A 20,408-nucleotide genomic window follows, 5' to 3' on the forward strand; every position below is an offset into this window, starting at 1 on the left:
CACATGATCATTAGGATTAATCTAATTTTTTTTTAAAATAATTAAAATTATATTATTTTGTAAAAAATAATTTGCTTATAAAAAAAAATTGATTAAATTTTGAATAACATGGGTGAAATAAACACGCGTCAGATTTCATATTTCTTGGCAACCAATTAAGAAGCTAGTAGCTCGTCTCTACTACAAAACCATGCAACAAAAACTGAATTACACAGAAAATTCCAGCTAACGGCATCCAGCAGAGAATCCTGCCAGTATCTACAATTAAGGTATCAATGAGCTCATCGTTTGACTTTTAAAAAAATAAAAAAGGTTGAATTACAAAGTTTATATTTTAAATGAAACGGTCGAATAGTAATTAATAGCTTGATTATATTTTTTAATATATGTGAGTTTATATATCCATACAATAAGATACATAAGGAAATATAATAAAACAAATTATATAAAATACTTATATCATTTTTTTTCTTCTATTGATTAGGAAATAATAAAAATTATTTATCTTAATTATTTTCTTAACATTTCCCTAAACTAGTTTGACACATATAATATTATTTTTATTGTCATTGTACTCGTATTACCTATCAAAGTAATCATCATCAATAAATTATTTTAATTTATCAATAATAAGGTTTAACTTAATTTATACTTGCGACCATAAAAAATCATGGGAAAAAGCCATGAACCATGAATCAAATTTTTATGTTTGCTACTTAAACATAACGATAAGCAAGGAGTAAAGGTTTAAAGGAAGACGAGTTAATAAATCATGGGTTGATGTATTATTGAAAAATATAGTGAATAAAAATATTAGGTTAATAATGAAGATGATAAAAATAAAATGTTTTAAGCAATTGAATAAAAAATATATCGCTATTAATTGAAAAAACAGAAGATAGTATTTAGAGTGTGGAAGTTAATATTTAGAGTAGGATATTATCAACCTGCTTTAATATATATCTTGTAGAAACTTAGAATATAAAAGAATGATATTATTTAATAATTTAATTATATATTTTACATTCAATTCATGTGGAATTTATATGTCATATAACAAGACATATAATAAAATAAAATAAATTATACAAAATGTTTCATCATCTTCTTTGACTAGATGATAGAAATAATTTTTTGATTGTCTTGATTTGTTTAATTCCTTGATTTTTTAAAAATAAATAATATTTACCATGATTATTTTCTTAACATGAAAATAGAAGGAACGAACAAAAAATAGAAAGAGAAACCAACGACAAAATGAATCCTTACCAGAATAAAATAAAAAAACTAGATCTCTATTTTAAAAGTTCCAAGCTCCGATGCTACTATTTTAAATTAAATCAGAATTAATTTTATTAATTATTTTTCAATAATTAGAGCTCTTGTTAAGCCTTACTCGAAGTCTATAAATAACCTATATGTATTGAAAACTCAAAAAGTAATAACAAAATTACCAAACACTTTCATAAAATCTTTTGACTATTTATCTCTTTTTGAGTTTTCACCCTAAAATAATTAGTATTTTTTTCCCCAGAGAAAATAAAATAGAAAATCATCATAGTTCATAGTATTCATAGAAACTATATTAATTATCAAGAGATGTGGAGTCTTAAAGGCTAAATTTAATTATCTTATGAAATCTCATATGTATGTTATTTAATTTCCCTAAATGCTAAATTTCATTATCTCATGTATGTTTTGATCCGTCAGATCCCCACCGTCTAACTGCCCCAGAGGACCGTCAATGTAAACTTCATTTTCATATCGTGAGCCCTGAACATTTCAATAATGCCCCTTAAAGCAGCCACCTTATCTAATGAAGGATTATATTTTTTAATTATTTTCTCATGCTTCTTTTACATGACTTTAAATATTAAAAATATTTTATAATACATGTTACTTAAATACTGTACATGAAATAGTTTACAATTAAAATAATAATTATTATTTTACCCATCTTACGAGCAAAAAAAGTTATTTTCAACAATAATTTTTTAAAAAAAAATTAAGACTTGCATGCGCTAAAATATATACTAGCCTTTTCTTTTAAGCTAGCTATGTTGCATTAGTTATTACAATTATTCTATATTATATTAATGTTCAAGAATGATATTGAAACTCTTATAGAGACTAAAGGGTAGTATAGAGAAATTTCAGCTTGAGGGGGCAAAATTGCTTCATTTATGAATTTATAGGGATGAAAATAAAGTTTAAACACTAGCCCATAACTTCAACAAACGTCACGTTATTACAACTCCCAAGAAAAATCCAAAAATCAGTTCCTCTCATTTTGATCTCTCTCCTTTTTGTAAATCCCCCGTGCCCAGCCACCAACCGAACTGTTGTCTCTTCCCTGTCTTCCTCTCTATAAACTCAATATAAATCATCCTGATACTCCCATAATTATAGAATCTTAATCTTTTAAAAGAGTTTTCATACAGAGAGAGATGGGTATTGATCTTGAATCTGTATCAGAGGCAACATCAGGTGCTATTGGTTCACTGCTAAGCACAACAATTTTATACCCTCTTGATACGTGTAAGACTAAGTATCAAGCTGAGGCTCGTGCTCATGGACAGCAAAAATACAGGTTCTTAAGAATACCCATCTCCTAATTTTCTTGGTTTTTTTTTTTTGGTTTCTTGACCTGTGTTTTGTGTGATCTTGTGATTGGTCAACTGGTTTTGTTTTATTTTTAAAAAAAAATTTTTTGGAAGTTGAAAGTTTTGATTTTTATGGATGGTGACATGTGTAGACTGTAGTTAGGTGGTGATGGCCATAGAAAGTCGGTAACTTTTAGCTCTGTAAAGCTTCTGCTTTGAATGAGAGGGATCTATTATTAATGTAGTAGATGAGTTTATGGCCATTGGCTAATTCTTCTGCAGCTGATCAGTGTGGCTGGAAGCTGACAATTTATGTTGTGCTATTGTGCTACGAACTAATTGGTCTTTATTAGGCTATTTATGTTGTATCTGTTGGTTTCCTGATCATGATGAATGTTCTTGGATGAAGTAAATATTTTCATTTCCTCTAGATTGGTTTCACCTTTTCATGTATGTGTGTGTGTGTAATGATTCTTAATATCAATTTAATTTTAATGTTTAAGAGGGTGTGTTATCATGTCATGTTAGTGATATCTTCAAAGGTGCCTGCTTGATGTATTTTATAATTAGCAGAGTGAAGTCTTAATGAAACATGTTCCGGTCAATCTCTTTAAGGAGCATGTAGTATCAAGCATGTGTATAGAAATTCTTTAAAATTTTCTGTTATGCCCTTTTCAATTGAAATGTATCACTGGCAGATGGTATGTTATTTGCATTTCTAGTTGCGTGGCCCTTTACTTTATGGACCGTTTGTTAGTTCTGCAGCCTCTCACGTGATTTTCAGATTTTCAGATTTTCAGATCTTTGGGAATGTTTAAGTTAGTTGCTTTTGTAAAGCTTGTACTTTATTTGGTGTTGCTTTTATGGCTAATTCAGGAAGCTTACTGATGTTTTATGGGAAGCAATATCCACCCGACAAGTTCTTTCATTATACCAGGGCATAGGAACGAAAAATCTGCAGTCCTTCATTTCACAGTTTGTCTACTTCTATGGGTATAGCTACTTTAAAAGACTATATATGGAGAAAAGTGGTTTTAAAAAAGATTGGAACAAAAGCAAACTTGATTATTGCTGCTGCTGCAGGGGCTTGCACTGCCGTTATCACTCAGGTGAGTCAATACTCACCATTTTGCAAGTTATGCTATGATTTCTTGAACACAATGTAATACAATAACTATTCTTTCTTCCCAAATTATGCATATGAAATGGCATAGATGAATTTCTAAATGTAAGAGAGAAAGGGAGGGAGTGACCGTAAAGATGGATTTTACATCTATCAGTGCCATGATATACAGAGAACTGTGGATAACTGGATATGCAATCAAAAGAACTGTTCAAATCTTACAACATGGAGCTTTTCAGAACATGAGATATATTAGACTTTTTGCTTCATTCTCTTTATTTGGTATTTCAAAATGTGATTTTTGCTTGTAATAAGACTATGGATTTCAGTTTGGCATACTGCCCAGTTTGATTGTTGTGATGGCAGCTTATCTTGAAATTTCTCATTATTCTGATTTTCTGTCTATTCTGTCTATTGTCATTGTAAGAGTTTCTTCCATTCAATATGAGTGAATTTTAAAGGTTTAATATCATTTTTTTTTTTGGCTTACTATCATGTAGCCCCTGGATACAGCCTCCTCAAGGATGCAGACAAGTGCCTTTGGCAAATCGAAAGGACTTTGGGAAACATTGACTGAGGGCAGCTGGAGTGATGCATTTGATGGCCTCGGCATCTCTCTTTTGCTGACCTCGAACCCTGCAATTCAGGTACTTGACCTGGCCTTGTAGGTTCACTATAATGCAAATTGCTTCAAAATCTACATTTGGAGGTTACCACATTTTGCTTAAGAGAATGGACTGCACTGAGACAAGAGTTGTATATATTGCAGTATACAGTATTTGATCAGCTGAAACAAAAACTATTAATGAGAAACAAGAACGGTGCAGAAAAGACTGCGGTAACCCTTTCTGCCTTCTCAGCTTTTGTTCTGGGCGCTCTCTCAAAGAGTATAGCCACCTTTCTGACATATCCTGCAATCAGGTGCACAGTTATCACCTTAAACTGTAGTTTTAAATGCTTGAGATATAGAACTAACTGAGATTTATATTCTCGATACAGGTGTAAGGTAGTGATTCAAGCTGCCGACACAGATGATGATGAAACTAAGAAAGCTCAGCGAAAGTCCAAAAAGACAATTTTTGCTGTCATATGTGCTATATGGGAAAGAGAGGGAATTTTTGGCTTTTTCAAAGGATTGCACGCACAGATCTTGAAGACTGTACTAAGCTCAGCATTGCTTTTGATGATCAAGGAGAAAATAGCTGCAACAACTTGGGTTCTTATACTCGCGATTAGAAGGTATCTCTTTCTCACAAGGGGGAGACTAAAAAGTACCTGATGTTGATTCATCTATGGTAATACGCTTGAAATTCTTTGTAGATATTGTTGCGTATTTAATTCCAAGAAAATGGGAGGATTTTACAAGACCTAGTTCAATTTCTAGATAGGAAGCTCAAATCCAGACGAATAAATACTCTTTAGTTAGAGAGTAACTGTGATTTTAGCTGTCCTACATGACGTATCCTTGGAATGAGGAAGTTCCAATTTGAGAGAAATAATGTAATCCCGGAATTTTTTTCTCCAAAGAGACCAATTAAATCGTGTAATTTATTACTTGTATTGTTTGTAATGCAAATTTATATTCTCCCTATCATTTCTCGTTCTTCAAAAATTCAAATAAATGATTTGTAGCTGTGGAAAGTAAGTTGCAGTCAGTGGGTTTCAATGGGAATGTCCCCATCCCCATCTTAGATCCAATTTACAGCGATGAGGAATTCAATTTTAGCTTTACTTTACGTCTTGAAACCTTGGTTTTTGCACATTTTGTGAACTACTTTTTTGAAGCTGATGGCATGCCACTCATGAACAAATTTTCTGATCTGTTTGCTTTAGGGTAGTTTGATGACTTCAGTTATGTGTTCCATAGCACGTTATGCATAGCTTTGCTTCTACAATCATAGTTATCATAATCAAACCTACAATCATAGTTATCATAATCAAACCTAAAAATAAGGTTCGTTGAGTTATTGGATCAACTCGTAGGTTAAGGTTACCAAGTTAACTTGGCTTAATTTTTTTTTATAAAAAAAACAATGTTATTTTATTCTTTTTTTGTCTTGGTGTTGACTCGGCCTAAAGTTTAGCGTGGTCGATAAAAGCTCGGGGGTCAATCGGGTTTTATTAGATCAATGTCTAGTCTAGTTTAACTAATAACCTGGCTATATCCGGGTTTCCCGGGTCAACCACCAATCTGGTTTAACATTTACATGGTAACTTGTTCATTGGCATGACACTAATCATATTCAAATTGCCAAAAAATTATAGCTTGATTTGATATGAATTCAAGTTTAGCTTCAAATTCAATTGCTCAACTTATTAAACTTCTTCTAAGGTGTCCATTTCAACGATGCCATTGATTTTAACATCAGTGGACTTCAAAACATGTTTTTCCTCGTTTATGGAGGCCTCTGCAAAATGGCTTTTCTCAATCATCATCTTCCACCTGACACAAAGAGAGCAACACAGAACTTACATAGCATATCAGATAATCTCAACTGCAATATCTATTGATATTTACTATGATCACAATGAGTCAGTCGTTTTTAGCAGACCCGGTTCTAGATCATCTTGCAGATCACCGGAATAATCTGAATCAAATATCAAAATAGCAGCATTTCCATCATTATTTCTTTTTTTTTTCCTTGTTTGTCGTACCCGCTCAGATTTGGACCTGGTCCGGCCGAGATAACAGATTATTAAAAACCTGATCAGATCTAATAACTTTGGCTTGATCAATATATTGTCAGGTTTAATTAGAAATTCAACCCAAGTTAGATTTCAAGTACTATGTTTTCTAAATCAACACAACTTTAGAGTTCTGTGTGTTTAACGAGAAAAAGATTTAAACTGCCCAGTAAAGCATTTCAAACTTGATCATAAGTCTTCAACTCTACTGAAAGTGAGGTTTATAGCATAGGTTTTTCTTTTTTAAATGATTTTTTTTATTTTAAAAAACTTAATTTTTGATATTAGTATATTAAAATAATTTGAAAATATTAAAAAAAAAAATAATTAAAAAAGTAATAAAAAATTTAATTTTTTTATAAATATTTTTTAAAATATAAAAATAAACTGGAATGTAAAATATGGCAGTAAGAAGAACATGTTAGTTGCCATTGCTGAATGCAAACTACCATGTGATGTTCTTTCTAGCAATTTTTTCATAGATGGCAATCACGACTATAAGTTTGACTGTCAGAAATCTCCTTTTTATCTATTCATACTTATGGTAATAATCATAAAATCATCTCCAATTATTTGATTTACTAACAAGTAACAATATAACCCAAATATATTAAACTCGATTTAGTTTAAGATTCTAATAATAAATTGAATGGGTTAATTTTAATTAATTTAAAAATGATATTATTTTAATTTTTTTTAAAATTAAACTAAATATATTGATCGCTAACTAGTTTTAATATATGTGCTAAAACTGCCCTATAAAAAACAACTTTATTGATAATAAACTTTGGCATCATTTACGAACGCGGTGCAAACAGTGTTTTTTAATTTTTTTTTGTTAAAAATTATTTATTTATTTTGTGTTTTGGATTGTTTTGATGCTTATCTCAAAAATAATTTTTTAAAAAATAAAAAAAAAATATTTTGATGCATTTCAACACAAAAAACACTTTTAAAAAATAACCACAATCATATTTTCAAAACAATATTATATCTTTTATCCTCATACTTATGGTGTTGCATTAACGAGGTAAAATTGTATGCATCCCTCGAACAATAGCAATCAACATAAATCATCTCATTTCAGACAAATAATAATCATGATAACTATCATCTCTTGCCCACCATCTATCTAATGTTTTAAAAGCACAATTATGTTTTGCTTTAGGTTCTTGAAAATTAACATGTTTTTTTTATTTAAAAAGAAAACATCCCAGCTTAGAATGTGTTTTATAATGTGTTTGAATTGCGGTTGACGTAACTTTTCAAGATATATTCAAATTAAAAAAATATATTAAATAAATATTTTTTAATTTTTTTTTTATATATTTATGCAAAAATTATAAAAAAAACACATCTAAAAAATCAATTTCTTCGAACTTGCTTTTATAAAAACACTAACCACATTATGTATACACATTTAATTACTTAATCATACCCCTAAATTGAATTAGAATCATAATCATTAAATCTAATCTATATTTAATCTGTAGTCATGAGTTGATTCAAGAATTTCATAATTCAAAATTTATATTAGGTTAAGTTTTTAAGTTGAACTAGAAAAAAATATTGATATAATAAAACTCGATTGAATTTGTCAAATTTTTAATAATGTAATTAATTTGATTAAACCTGATTGAAATCAGTTAAATTTACTAAAAATATTTTTCTTTTTTTAAAAAAATAATATTATTTTAATAAAAAATAATTAATTAAATTAACTCATTAGTTGATATATTGATCTATATCCTTTTTGGTCTCTAAACCGTTTTGACGACCATGAGGCTGACTTTTTATAAACTATTGGGCAAATCAGCCCAAAACATTCATAATACCGGCCCAATCCAATCCTTAATATTTCTCCCTTCTTATTAGCTACTATAGGGATGTTCAAACCACCAACCGATTAAACCGAAAAAAAGAAAAAATTAACTGAAAAAAACCGAACCGATAAAACAAAAAACCTAATAAACCGATACAATAAAAATCACTCGGTCCGGTTTAATTTCGGTTTAAAACAGCTTAAACCGATTAAACCGAATCAAACCAGACTAGTTTAAAAAAGGTATAAAAACTACTATTTCTACCTAAATCTTTCTTATTTCCAGCCGCCACCCCCTTCCCTCTCCCTTTCCAGCCTTCCCTTCCCCTTCCCCCTCACCTTCTCAGCCGCCCCACCCTCTTCCCCCCTACCCTTTCCCCTTCCTAGCCTTCCCTTCCCTTTTCCCCTTTCCCCTTCTCATTTCATAACCTTTTCCAGGACTTGAAAAGGGCTGCCTTCGACAATCCAATCGCAAGGAAGGAGAGATTCACTAGATGGGATAGAATGTAGTGATGAAGCAAGTTCCTCTGTAGCTATTCTTCTCCCTTTTCTAAAGTGACAGAATAGCCAATGAATTGGCCTCCCCTCTAGTTTTTTGGGCTTTCTCCTTCTCCTTCCCTCAAAAGCAAGTGAACAATGGTTATCCAAGCTCTCTCTGCAGATTGTAAGCCCAGAGACAAGGAGAACTTCTAGGAGTTATTTTATTTGTGTTAAAATTATGTAGTTTGATATTAATATCAAATATTTTCTTAACATCATCTGAAAAGGGAAGGGGAAGGGGAAGGAGAAGGAGAAAGCGTAAGGGGAAGGGGAAGTGAGTGAACCGGTTATCACTGTTACCATAAAATAGTCCGGTTTTTCTGGTTTTTTGGCTAAAAAACCGACCCGAACCGAACAAAACCGGTTCGGTCTGAACCGGTTCTCGGTTCGGTTCGGGTTGTATTAATAAAAAATATTATTTTTCGGTTTGGTTGTATTTTTGAGTTAAAACCGAACCAAACCGGACCGTGAACACCCCTAACTACTACGATCCAAAAATTCCATTTTGGTAAAAGAAATAAAAAATAAAATAAAATTCCTTTGCTTTGCTATCATCTGATCCGACAGAGACTTCACGCTTTGCATGTAAAGACAACAGAAACCTCATTAAAGGAAGGAAAAAAAAGAAAAGAAAATCAAGAAAAACCCAACGCGGGAGAGAGAGGTCTGTTAGGCTACTGAGAAAGAGAAGAGAAGAGAGAATCGGAAGGAAGGAAGAAAATATGATGTCAGGAGGAGTAGGCAAATACACACACATTGATAATCAACCACAAGTCTCTGGATCTGTTCCTGTAAGTCTCTCTCTCTATACTTTTCTTCATACGTATTTCTATACGTGTTCTCCGTATTCAGATCTATTTATCTTTTGTTTCGATTCGCTTTTCTAGGCTGTTTCAGATCCCGGCCACGTCACCGTCCAATTCACCGGTACCCACCTTTTTTTTAATTTCCTTCATTGTCTGGCAGCTGAGAAAATCGAGAAGAAAATATCTCAAATCGAATTATTTAGTTTTGATTACTGTTAATGATAATTGTTCTTTATGAGCTGATTGATTAGTTATATATATATATATATTGCATACTTTTGTGTTTGGTGTTTATGAAGTAATAAAAAAGAAAAATTGATTTCTAGTGTATTATTTGTAGCAGATTCGAATCTGCAGACATTTCCTCCATCAGGTTCGCAGGGGAAGATCTCAGGTGGATCCCGTCCGCCTCGTGATGCTGATGGTATGCTATGTTACTTTTTTTTATTTATTTGAGTTGGTTTTTGTATAATTAGCGATGTGAGCTTATATACATTGGGTGATTTAGGAAAAAATGTGATAGTTTCGTCATTTGCTCGATTTCGTATTGAAAACCAAATAATGGAGTTAGTCTTTGGCTATAAGTTGTCAAAATTTCCCTGCTTTTAATCTGAGAAGTCTTAACTAGCGTATGCAATTTTGAGTGCTTGTCAAAAATAGGTTGGTAGCTTAAGTTTTGTAATCTTTTTTCCTATCATGGCTTGTTGATCTCTGTTATTTATGAGTTTTGAGATTTTATAAACATAAAAAAGGCGCAGATTCCATTTCAAGTTAAGGTAGCATGAACATTAATTGAAGAAGAGTGATATGTAAAGTGAAGGACCAATAGTTCTGATGTGGAAAAACTATTTCAAGGTGGATTTGACTGCGTGCAACTTGATGATGGAAGCTGTATTTAGAAGATGTTGTGATTGTCTTTTTTTTTTCCGCACCCCTCTTATATGAACAGTTTAATCACTGGACAATTGAGAAATGCTTTTCAAGGGAAAGGCTAGAACAATTGGGTTTCTGAGTGTCAAGGGGTTTGAGTGAGAGTGATTTGGTGGAAGTTGTAGTTAGATGTTATGAATGCCCTTTTCTTTTCGCACCCTTTGTATTTGAATAGTTTGACTGCTAAACAATGTTGGAAATGGCCTTCTGGGAAATGGCTTTGCAAACTGGATTTGTTGCTATGATCAATCCCGGACAACTAAGTGAAGGCTGGTGAATGAGGGCACTGATGTTAATTTCCAAACGCGTGGTATTTCTTTTCTGGCTTGGTTTGGTGAAATCTTGGAAATTGTGTTGTTGCAAGTTGCTAAGTCCGTTTAAAAAGTCAGAATATTCACTGTTTTGAAGCCAGTCTTAATGGTTTAGAATTTGACTTCATGTTAATGATAAATGGAAAAATTTCTGTTGATGCAGATACATTTTCAAAACCTATTTCTGGTTCTGACGAACCCCAGCAAGGTGGTTGGTTTCAAACATTCACAATTGCTGCATACAAGCCATACTTTGATGTTGACACTACTGATGTTTTGGAAAGGATCAAAGATTCACTTTTCCCATTTAGAGGAACTTTTACAGAAAAAACAGCCAACAACCCAGATCTGTGAGTTATCTTTGCCTAACACGGCACTTTGATATATGGTCTTAATTGATTAGGATGTCAAATTATCATCATTGAATTTGGGAGGAACTTTTTATTGAGATTTTCTCACTCATTTGTTTACTAATGCTGGACTAGGAAAGTGTAACTATGTAAAAAGAAAGAAGGAAAATGTTTAGCCAATTGACACGATCTTGTCTTTTATATTCTAGTTTAATAGTTGAACATGTGTTAAGAGGGCTGACCATCTGTAGTCTAATATTTCATAGCAGCTGTTTTCTATCTAGCAGATTGCCTATCCTGTAGATATAGATAGTTCAATCTCATATCCTTGAGATTGCTTTAACTTTTGGGGATTTAAAATTGAATTTCTTGCCTTTGCTTCCTCAAATAATCAAAACATGAAATATTCTAGAAACTGCTCATGCTGGCAAAAGGACACCATACTTGTGCTCTATAGCCTTCCTGCGGTGCTGATTGCTTATTGTTTCTGCAATAAGTCACCAATTTTGCAAATCCCTTGAATTTGATGACATGCTAAACTCATTTGTCTTTTCTTTCGTCGTTTCCACATGTTAGAAACATGTGTCATTTTAAGCTCAATATCTCTGCAGGTATGGACCATTTTGGATATGCACCACCCTAATCTTTGTAGCAGCCTCCATTGGCACTTTTGTGACATATATAGCACACAAGCTGCAGAAGAAAGAATGGAACTATGACATAAATCTGGTGACTTGGTCTGCTGGAGTGTTTTATGGCTATGTCCTTCTTGTTCCTCTTGCATTATATGTAATTCTCAAGTACTTTTCAGCACCATCAGGCCTTGTCCAACTGTTCTGTCTTTATGGCTACTCCTTGTTTGTCTTTATTCCAGCATTGGTAATGTTCTCTTCTTCTCCCTAACCGTGTCCTTTTGTTATTCCTTAAGCTTATACATGCCTGGTACTTAGAAAAATCCAGATTGTAGTATGAAGCACATATGTGATTATCTTTTCTGCAGTTAAACAAGAGAAAATTTTACAAACACAAACTTAAATTCTCATGTACTTGGTTGCAGTGCCTCTCAGTGGTGCCCTTGGAAATTTTCAGATGGGTGATAGCAGGTGTGGCAGGGTTCATGTCAGCAACCTTCGTGGCACTTAATCTCCGAGCCCATATTATGTCTGCAGGTGAAAGGTGGTTTTTGATCGTAGCCGGTATATTTCTATTGCAGTTGGCTCTATCCGTTGTTTTGAAGCTTTATTTGTTCACAGTTACTGTATAAGAAAGAATATTGTTCCATAAAGAGAGGTGAACGGGTTGTAGATGAAAAAAATGAGTCTTTTTGGTCTTTATATCCTCCTATTCATACAACAATGTTTTGCTGAAATATTTTTCAGCAATTAGAACCGACTTGTATTCATTCATTCGTGGCAACATAACTCAAATCATTAATGTGATATTGTGTTGTTATAGAACTGTGAAGTCTCCTCAAAATTGCAAATTAATGATAGTCTGGATGAAATTCTGTTCGAGCACATTGACAGTGGTTAATTGCCTTTGACTGAGAAATGAAATCTATTGAATCCGTAACATATTTGTACGTGTTGTCGATAAAGTTAAAAGAAACTGGTAAGCATCTAATATGATGTTTTTTTATTTTAATTATTTTTCTAGTTAATCTTAATTTTTAATTATTTGTTATTTGAAGCTGATTATTTTTATAGTAAAGAACTGTAATGCTAGAAGAAATATGATTTATTAGTTGTGTAAATTTTAATTAGAAATCATTTCTTTAAAATTATTCAGAAATAAAATATTAGAGATTTTTGTTCCAAATATGTTTACAGTAGGCTTGGGAATCCTAGATTTATTTATGTTGTGCATGGTGTCATTAAATGCATCTAATCGATTTCTCCGATCTTGGTTTGGATGGTTTGTTTTTTATTGGTATAAAAGAATTGGGATTTAATTTAGCAGTGAAGACTAACTAATGCTAGTTTAAAAAATATGAGTGAAATTAAACTGACTGGAAATTAGTTCGGAAATACAGCTTTCACTATTATAAAATAACTAAAAGATATTAGTAAAATAAAAAACAAACTAAAAGGTATCCGTAAAAATACATTTTACTTTTAATTGGAACAGTGAAACGATGCTTTTATTCTTAACCAGAAAACTAAAGAAGCTGGCAACTGAGGGTATAATTGTTTTTTCCAGAGAATTTATTGCAAAATTGATGGGGCATAAATTAATCAGGAAACTTTTTTTTTTTAATTACAGTGAAATCAGAAATGACTATTTTATTTTGAAAGCTAAAAAAATTAAGCTTTCAATCAAGGTTCTTTTGTCTTCTAAAAAAAAAAAATTGCATAATAAAGTTGCAGTTACATTAATACCTCTAGGAGAAAAAAAAAAGTGAACATGCAAAAGCGTTTTTTTCATCTTTTATATTATTTTAAATAGTAAAATGATAAAATCACCCTTGAAAAAAAAAAGATTTCAAGAGTATTTTAGTTTTTTCATTCTTTTTTGTTGTAATTTTTGGATTTAGTTAGGGGTTGTTTAGTAATTTTAAATGTGACACCTCCCGCATCTTTTGGGCGGTGCGTGCAGGGCCTTATAGTTACCAAAACTCTCCATCCATAACAGTGTTGGGAGTGATACGCCATCCTCTTTTCAACAGTGTAGCGTGTGCTTCTAACGGGGGTCTAGTTGGGTTGCGGTGAAGTTTTTTTCCTTTCCTCTCTCATGCCCTTGAAATTCGCACTAGCCATTCCAAAAAACAATTGTGTCCTCCAATTTGTAATTTATCGATTTTAGCCATCATTCTTTTGATTATTATTTATTTTGCTTTTGATGTTTTTTTTAGCTTTTTTTTTTTCTTCTAAATTTTATCCATGTGCATTTTATTTCTTTTGATTTTTGTATTCAATTTGGTCCTCCTACTTTTGATTACTCTTTTTATGTGTTTTATACTTTTCTTAATTAATTTTCTTTTTTAATTTTGTTCCTTGCCATTTTATTGCTTTTTTTAAAATATAATTTTAGTTCTTATTATTTTAATTGTTATTTTCTTATCATTTTCTTGATTTATCTTTTTTTTTGTCCATCGAAAATTTATTTCATTTAGTTTTTTTCTTATCCAATTTTTGATTCTCATTCTTTCAATCATTTTTTTTTTTATCATTTTCTTAATTTACTTTGTTTTTCAATTTAGCTTTTAATTATTTTCTTTCATTTTGTTTCTATACCGAATTTGGTCCATATTGTTTGGGTTTTAAATTGTTTTACAATTTAAAATTTTACTTTATCATTTTTTCATGATTTCCTTCCTATGGAATAATCTTTGTCTCATCATTCGGGCCCGATTTAAGTTCGGTCTTATTTTGGGGTTGTTTATTAAAAATTGATTTTTTGTCAAATTCATCATTTGACATGTGGTTATTAGGCCTTTAACTTCAATATTTGTTCCACTTTTTTTTTTTTTTTGTTAAACTATCTTGGTCTCTTATCCTAGATAATAGGTTAGTCGAGTTAACCTGGACTGACTAAAATTTTTCTTCCTTGATGTTTTTTTTATGAAATTAATTTTTTCTTCTTCTAATTTCATCCTTGAACATTAAATTATTGGCCCTTGATCTTTGTGATTTTTTTGTTTTTCTTTATGTTAGGGTTTTTTTATGTGCGAGTTAGTCAAGTTAGCCCAAGTTTTCTTTTTCAATATTTTTTCTTTTTGAACCTCCTTTTTTTTGCTAGGTCCTTCTTTGAAAAGTCTATTTTTTATCCTGATCACATGTCGTGGGTGGCAGACTTGTCGAGCTAACCAAGGTTGGCTCGGTTTTTCTCCTTGACATTTTCTTATGACATTGATTTTTTTTTAGCATTAAATTATTAGCCTTTGAGCTTTGTCATTTTCTCTCATTTCTTTTTGTTAAGTTATCTTGAGAGAGGATTAGTAAAGTTAACCTAAATTAGCTTGAGGTTTTTTTTTTTTTATTATTGAACCTTGGTCTTTTTTTACAAGGTCCTTCTTTTGAAATTCTATTTTTTTTATCTCATTCTCATATTACAGGTCGTGGGTTAGTCAAGTTAACCCGGGTTGACTCGAGTTTTTTTTTGCAATGTCATATTTTTTGAAATTATTTTTTGTTTTGTTTCATCATTTGACTTTAAGTTATTAGGCCTGAAGCTTTACAATTTTTTTTTTTACAGATTATTTTGATTTCATATCTTGGATCGTGTGTTAATAATATTAACCTAGATTTGCTCAAATTATCATTGTTTGAGCGTCTTTTTTTACCTTATAAAAAAATTGACCTGATTTATGGTATAACATAGGTAACCTATCTAGGCATACCTAATCGTGATTAGATTAGTGTCGCACCCCAAAAAAATTTCAGATCTTTAGCGCGCGGCATCGGCTGGCGATTTTTCATCGTTGTGGTTGTTTGCTTGAATTTGGTTCGTTGGAGTCGCCACCTAGTAATTTATTGAAGGCTACTAGGAAACCGGATGTACTGGTCTTGTCAGAGATTCACGGGTACGGGACTGGTTGTGGTTAGGGAAGGTATTAGCACCCCTAACAAACCCTACCTGAGGTAAGCTGCTTCGCGAATTTGATGTGTGAAAGAAGTTTTAATAATTGTCTTTTCATCAGAAATTAGAAATATCACTTACGTGTAAGTTAATAATTCTTAACCGAGATCCGATCAAAATATTAAATTCTTCTTTAATATATTTGCAATTTTATCATAAAAAAATATATACAAATAAATAAAACAAAATACAAACACACACACGTACACTTCCACTATTTTTGTTTCTTTTCTTTTTTTCTTTTTTTTCTTTTCTTTTCTTTTCTTTTCTTTTACATCCATATTTACAAAATACAAATAAAATTCAATACTAAAATAAAAATATTACATTTCGAAAATTACAAAATAAAAACCCAAAAATCTACAGTAACTGCAGGGAAGCCCGGAACAGTGCTGGAAGGTTTCTGGGCACCGGAAACAGTGCTCGGGAACAGTGGCGGCGCGTGGGTTCACGCGCCGCCGCAAACCAAAAACAGGAGGTGGGTCAAGCTCGGCTTCTCTCTTCTTCCCACGCCGGCAGGGACACCCACCGTCACCTGCAAACGCACAAAAACGCAAACCACAGCAGTTGATTTTAATTTTTCTCTCCTTTACTGATCTGCGTTTTTATCTCTTCTTCTCCGTTTCGGATCGGCTTCCCTCTGGTTGCAGGTCCGGTTGAGGAGTGTTCGGTGGCGGTGCTGTGGTCGGGTCTGTGGTGTCCGTCGCTGCTGTAGCCTACGGCCGCTGGCGCTGCTGCACGGGGAGCGGATCTGCAAATGGGTCTGTTGGGTTCTCCTTCTCCTCTGCTTCAGGTGGCCGGCGTTTGTTCAAAGAACTGCTGGCGGGTTACTGGCGATGTCCTCGGTGGTGCTGGAGCTGCTGGTTGCGCCGCGGTGGGCGCTGGGTTTCCTCTTCTCCTCTGCTTCGGGTGCGGACGGCGCTGCTGGAGGCCGATCTGGTTTGGGTCCGGTGAGGGAGAAGAGAGAGAAACCGGCTGTGGTGGCTGCTCCGGTTTTGTTGGCTGGAAAAGGTGAAGAAAATGGGGGAACGGCGTGGTAAACTGTGGGATCTGAAATGGTGGGGGTCCTTGGCTCTCTGGTTCTGGGAGAGCAAAATCCAAGGACCCCCGGGGAACAAAAATTCAAAACCAGTAAGGGGGGGCGGCGCCGGCTGATTTTTTTGTGAGTGGAGAGAAAGAGTGTGTTTTTAGGGTTTTTGTGTTTTTTCTGAATGTGTCAAAATTACCCCCCTTGCAAGTGTTGGGAACCAGTATTTATAGGCAAAAAATATTACTAAGTTTTCAACATTGGTCCCTTAACTTTCTTTTTTTTGTAAAATTTGATTTTTCTTGTTTTTTTGTAATTTTTTGAAAATGAGCAATATCAACTTCGACTCGATGCGGAAAATCAATGATTTTAAAAACGACGCGTGAAAAGTCGAACGCGTTTGAAAGACCCTTAAAAATTTTAATTCCTTTTTTAGACGATGTTGAAAATGCTAAAATGACGCAAATATATTAAAAAACATATTTTTTTGGATTTTCATTGTTTTTCTCATTTTTTGGATTTTTTTGAAAATATATCAAAACATGGGTCAAAAATTGGGTAGCAACAGATGCCCCCTCTTTACAATGCTTACGAAGCAAAACTCCTCAAAATTTTGCATAGTAAGCTTTGTAAAGAAAACAAAAGGAAAATGATTTCATTATCTTGGGCGACCTGCCCACACACTCACACTGATCTATTTTCACGGGCGACCTGCCCACACATACTCACTCAAGTCTATTTTCATGGGCGACCGACCCACACGTACTCACTCAAGTCTATTTTCACGGGCGACCGACCCACACATACTCACCCTAGTCTATTTTCACGGGCGACCGACCCACACTCTCCCAATAGTCTATTTTCACGGGCGACCTGCCCACACATTGGGTTTACCTGAGATCCCATCTGGCGACCTCATTCAACTGGAACGAAAATATTGCGTAACTCGGTTAACCTGAAATCCCATCTGGCGATTCCCTTTAACCAAAGCTACATGAGATCCCATCTGGCGACCTCATTCAACTGGAACTAAACTGTGTAACTCGGTTAACCTGAAATCTCATCTGGCGATTCCCTTTAACCAAAGCTACATGAGATCCCATCTGGCGACCTCATTTAACCAAAACAAAAGAATGTGTAAAAAAATGGTCTCATTGTACGGGTGACGAACCCTAGAAAAAAGCTGGTCTCATTGTACGGGTGACGAACCCTAGAAAAAAGCTGGTCTCATTGTACGGGTGACGAACCCTGGTGCTGCTGGTCTCATTGTACGGGTGACGAACCCTAGTGCTGGTCTCATTGTACGGGTGACGAACCCTATGTTGGTCTCATTGTACGGGTGACGAACCCTATGTTGGTCTCATTGTACGGGTGACGAACCCTAGACAAATGCTGGTCTCATTGTATGGGTGACCGACCCAAATGGAAAAAATGTGAAGTGTGTGGTCTCATTGTAATGGGTGACCTACCCACGTGGAAAGAATATGAAAAGGTGGTCTCGTTGTGATGGGCGACCTACCCAAATAGAACGAATGTGATGTGCGGTCTCATTATAATGGGTGACCTACCCAAATGGAAAAAATATGATGAAGTGTGGTCTCATTGTAATGGGTGACCTACCCAGATGGAAAAAATATGATGAAGTGCGGTCTCATTGTCATGGGTGACCTACCTGAAAATGGAAAAAATATGAAGTGGGGTCTCATTGTAATGGGTGACCTACCCAGATGGAAAAAATATGATGAACGGTCTCGTTGTGATGGGCGACCTACCCAAATAGAAAGAATATGAAGTGCGGTCTCATTGTAATGGGTGACCTACCCAAAAATGGAAAAAATATGAAATGTGGTCTCATTGTAATGGGTGACCAACCCAGATGGAAAAAATATGATGAACGGTCTCGTTGTGATGGGCGACCTACCCAAATAGAAAGAATATGAAGTGCGGTCTCATTGTAATGGGTGACCTACCCAAAAATAGAAAAAATATGAAATATGGTCTCATTGTAATGGGTGACCAACCCAGCTGGAAAAAATATGATGAACGGTTTCGTTGTGATGGGCGACCTACCCAAATAGAAAGAATATGAAGTGCGGTCTCATTGTAATGGGTGACCTACCCAAAAATGGAAAAAATATGAAGTGTGGTCTCATTGTAATGGGTGACCAACCCAGATGGAAAAAATATGAAGAACGCGGTCTCATTGTCATGGGTGACCAACCCAGGTGGAAAGAATGTGAAAAAAAAAATGGTCTCATTATGATGGGTGACCTACCCAAGAAAAATGTTGGCGAGGGCTCAAAGGCGCACTCGAAATGAGGTAGGGTTAGAAAACGCGCTACCTGAGAAGTGAGGGCTCAACGGCGCACTCGAAATGAGGTAGGGTTAGAAAAAACGCACTACCCGAGATGATAGCTCAAAGGCGCACACAGAAAGAGGTGAGAGCTCAAAGGCGCACTCAAAATGAGGTAGGGTTAGAAAACCACTACCCAAAAGATGATGATGAAACACCGACCTGACAATGTTAAAAGCAATGCATTATGATCAATATGCATGTATACTTACCTGAGAAAAAAATAGGTCCCCCTTTCTTCATGATGTCTCTTCTTTTCTCAAAAGTTGGAGTGTTGGCAGTGAACTTCGATGGCTTCTTCGCTCTTGCTTACTCGAGTCATCTCTTGTGATTTTTACCTCTAGGAAAGACTTGATATCATCGTACTTCTTTGTCCTCCGCCCCTTTATCTTAAAGGTTGCCAATTTTGCTCGACATTTTCTTAGAATGGGAATCATGAAGCCAGCCCTATCATATGTTTCTTTATTGCCCCCTAGCTTGATCATGCCCCCAAGTGTGGTACTGCTTGATTCATCATGAAGGATTTTCTCTCTTGGCTTCTTCTGAGAATTATCCTCTGATTGATTGTGTGCATCATGCCAATACCCATCAAGATTGTTAATCAGTCATGAACTTGCCTCTAGTTGAAACAATACTCTTCAAGTACATGTCATCATCAGCCTTCTTGGAACTCATTCAGTCATCCAGACATGCATCTCATAGCTTGCAGTACAAAGGCTTATGGTTGTATGCTTAGTGCTCTTCTCATAGATTCCTTTCAACCCTTCTAATCAGATTGTGAAAAGAAATGTCTCAGCCTCATCAATGATGCTGCTTTTTATCCCTCATACTCATGCGGTGAAGCGCTCATCTGGCTTCAGAACAAGTTGTCCCACAATCAGTCTTCGAGGTGGGTGCCTTTCCGACATTCATTCAGTGCAGTTGTGTGATAACATTCGTCTCTAACCATGTTTCAAAGAATGACAATATGAGATTGTCCTTTAAGTGCAGCATTGTTCCACAGTCAGTCTTGGTGGTGTGCATCTTTTCACCATTCAATTACATTCATCTGTGATTGCTAGTCATGTTTCAAAAGATGATGATATGAAAGTGTCCTTCAAGTACATCCTTGTTTCTCCATTGCCGACATGGTTCACTGGAGCATGGGCCATGACATTGCCCCCAGTATGATCTGAATGTGCTCGTTCATTGATTATCTGTCTTTGAACATCATTGTCTTCAGTTCACTGATTCATCATTTAATCATTGCCTCGTAGCTGACCTAAGCACTGCTTGTTTTT

The 20,408-nt window shown here is 34.3% G+C and overlaps 1 protein-coding gene and 1 pseudogene across 2 annotated transcripts; both read left to right on the forward strand.

Moving 5' to 3' along the window:
* The first annotated feature begins 2,256 nt into the window (after positions 1–2,256).
* Positions 2,257–5,320, forward strand: LOC118044987 (peroxisomal adenine nucleotide carrier 1-like; annotated as a pseudogene).
* A 3,956-nt stretch (positions 5,321–9,276) lies between these two features.
* Positions 9,277–12,627, forward strand: LOC118044975 (uncharacterized). Of its 2 annotated transcripts, none has more exons than XM_035053445.2 (6): positions 9,277–9,564; positions 9,661–9,700; positions 9,920–10,003; positions 10,984–11,170; positions 11,782–12,049; positions 12,228–12,627. In XM_035053445.2, the coding sequence occupies exons 1-6, from the start codon at positions 9,496–9,498 to the stop codon at positions 12,432–12,434; spliced, it is 855 nt and encodes a 284-aa protein (XP_034909336.1). In that variant the 5' UTR covers positions 9,277–9,495; the 3' UTR covers positions 12,435–12,627. The 2 variants fall into 2 exon arrangements, with proteins under 2 accessions (XP_034909336.1, XP_034909343.1); XM_035053452.2 differs by having other exon boundaries at positions 9,278–9,564; positions 9,923–10,003.
* Positions 12,628–20,408: the final 7,781 nt, after the last annotated feature.

Source organism: Populus alba, chromosome 5, assembly GCF_005239225.2.
Source record: "Populus alba chromosome 5, ASM523922v2, whole genome shotgun sequence".
NCBI classification, from domain to species: domain Eukaryota; kingdom Viridiplantae; phylum Streptophyta; class Magnoliopsida; order Malpighiales; family Salicaceae; genus Populus; species Populus alba.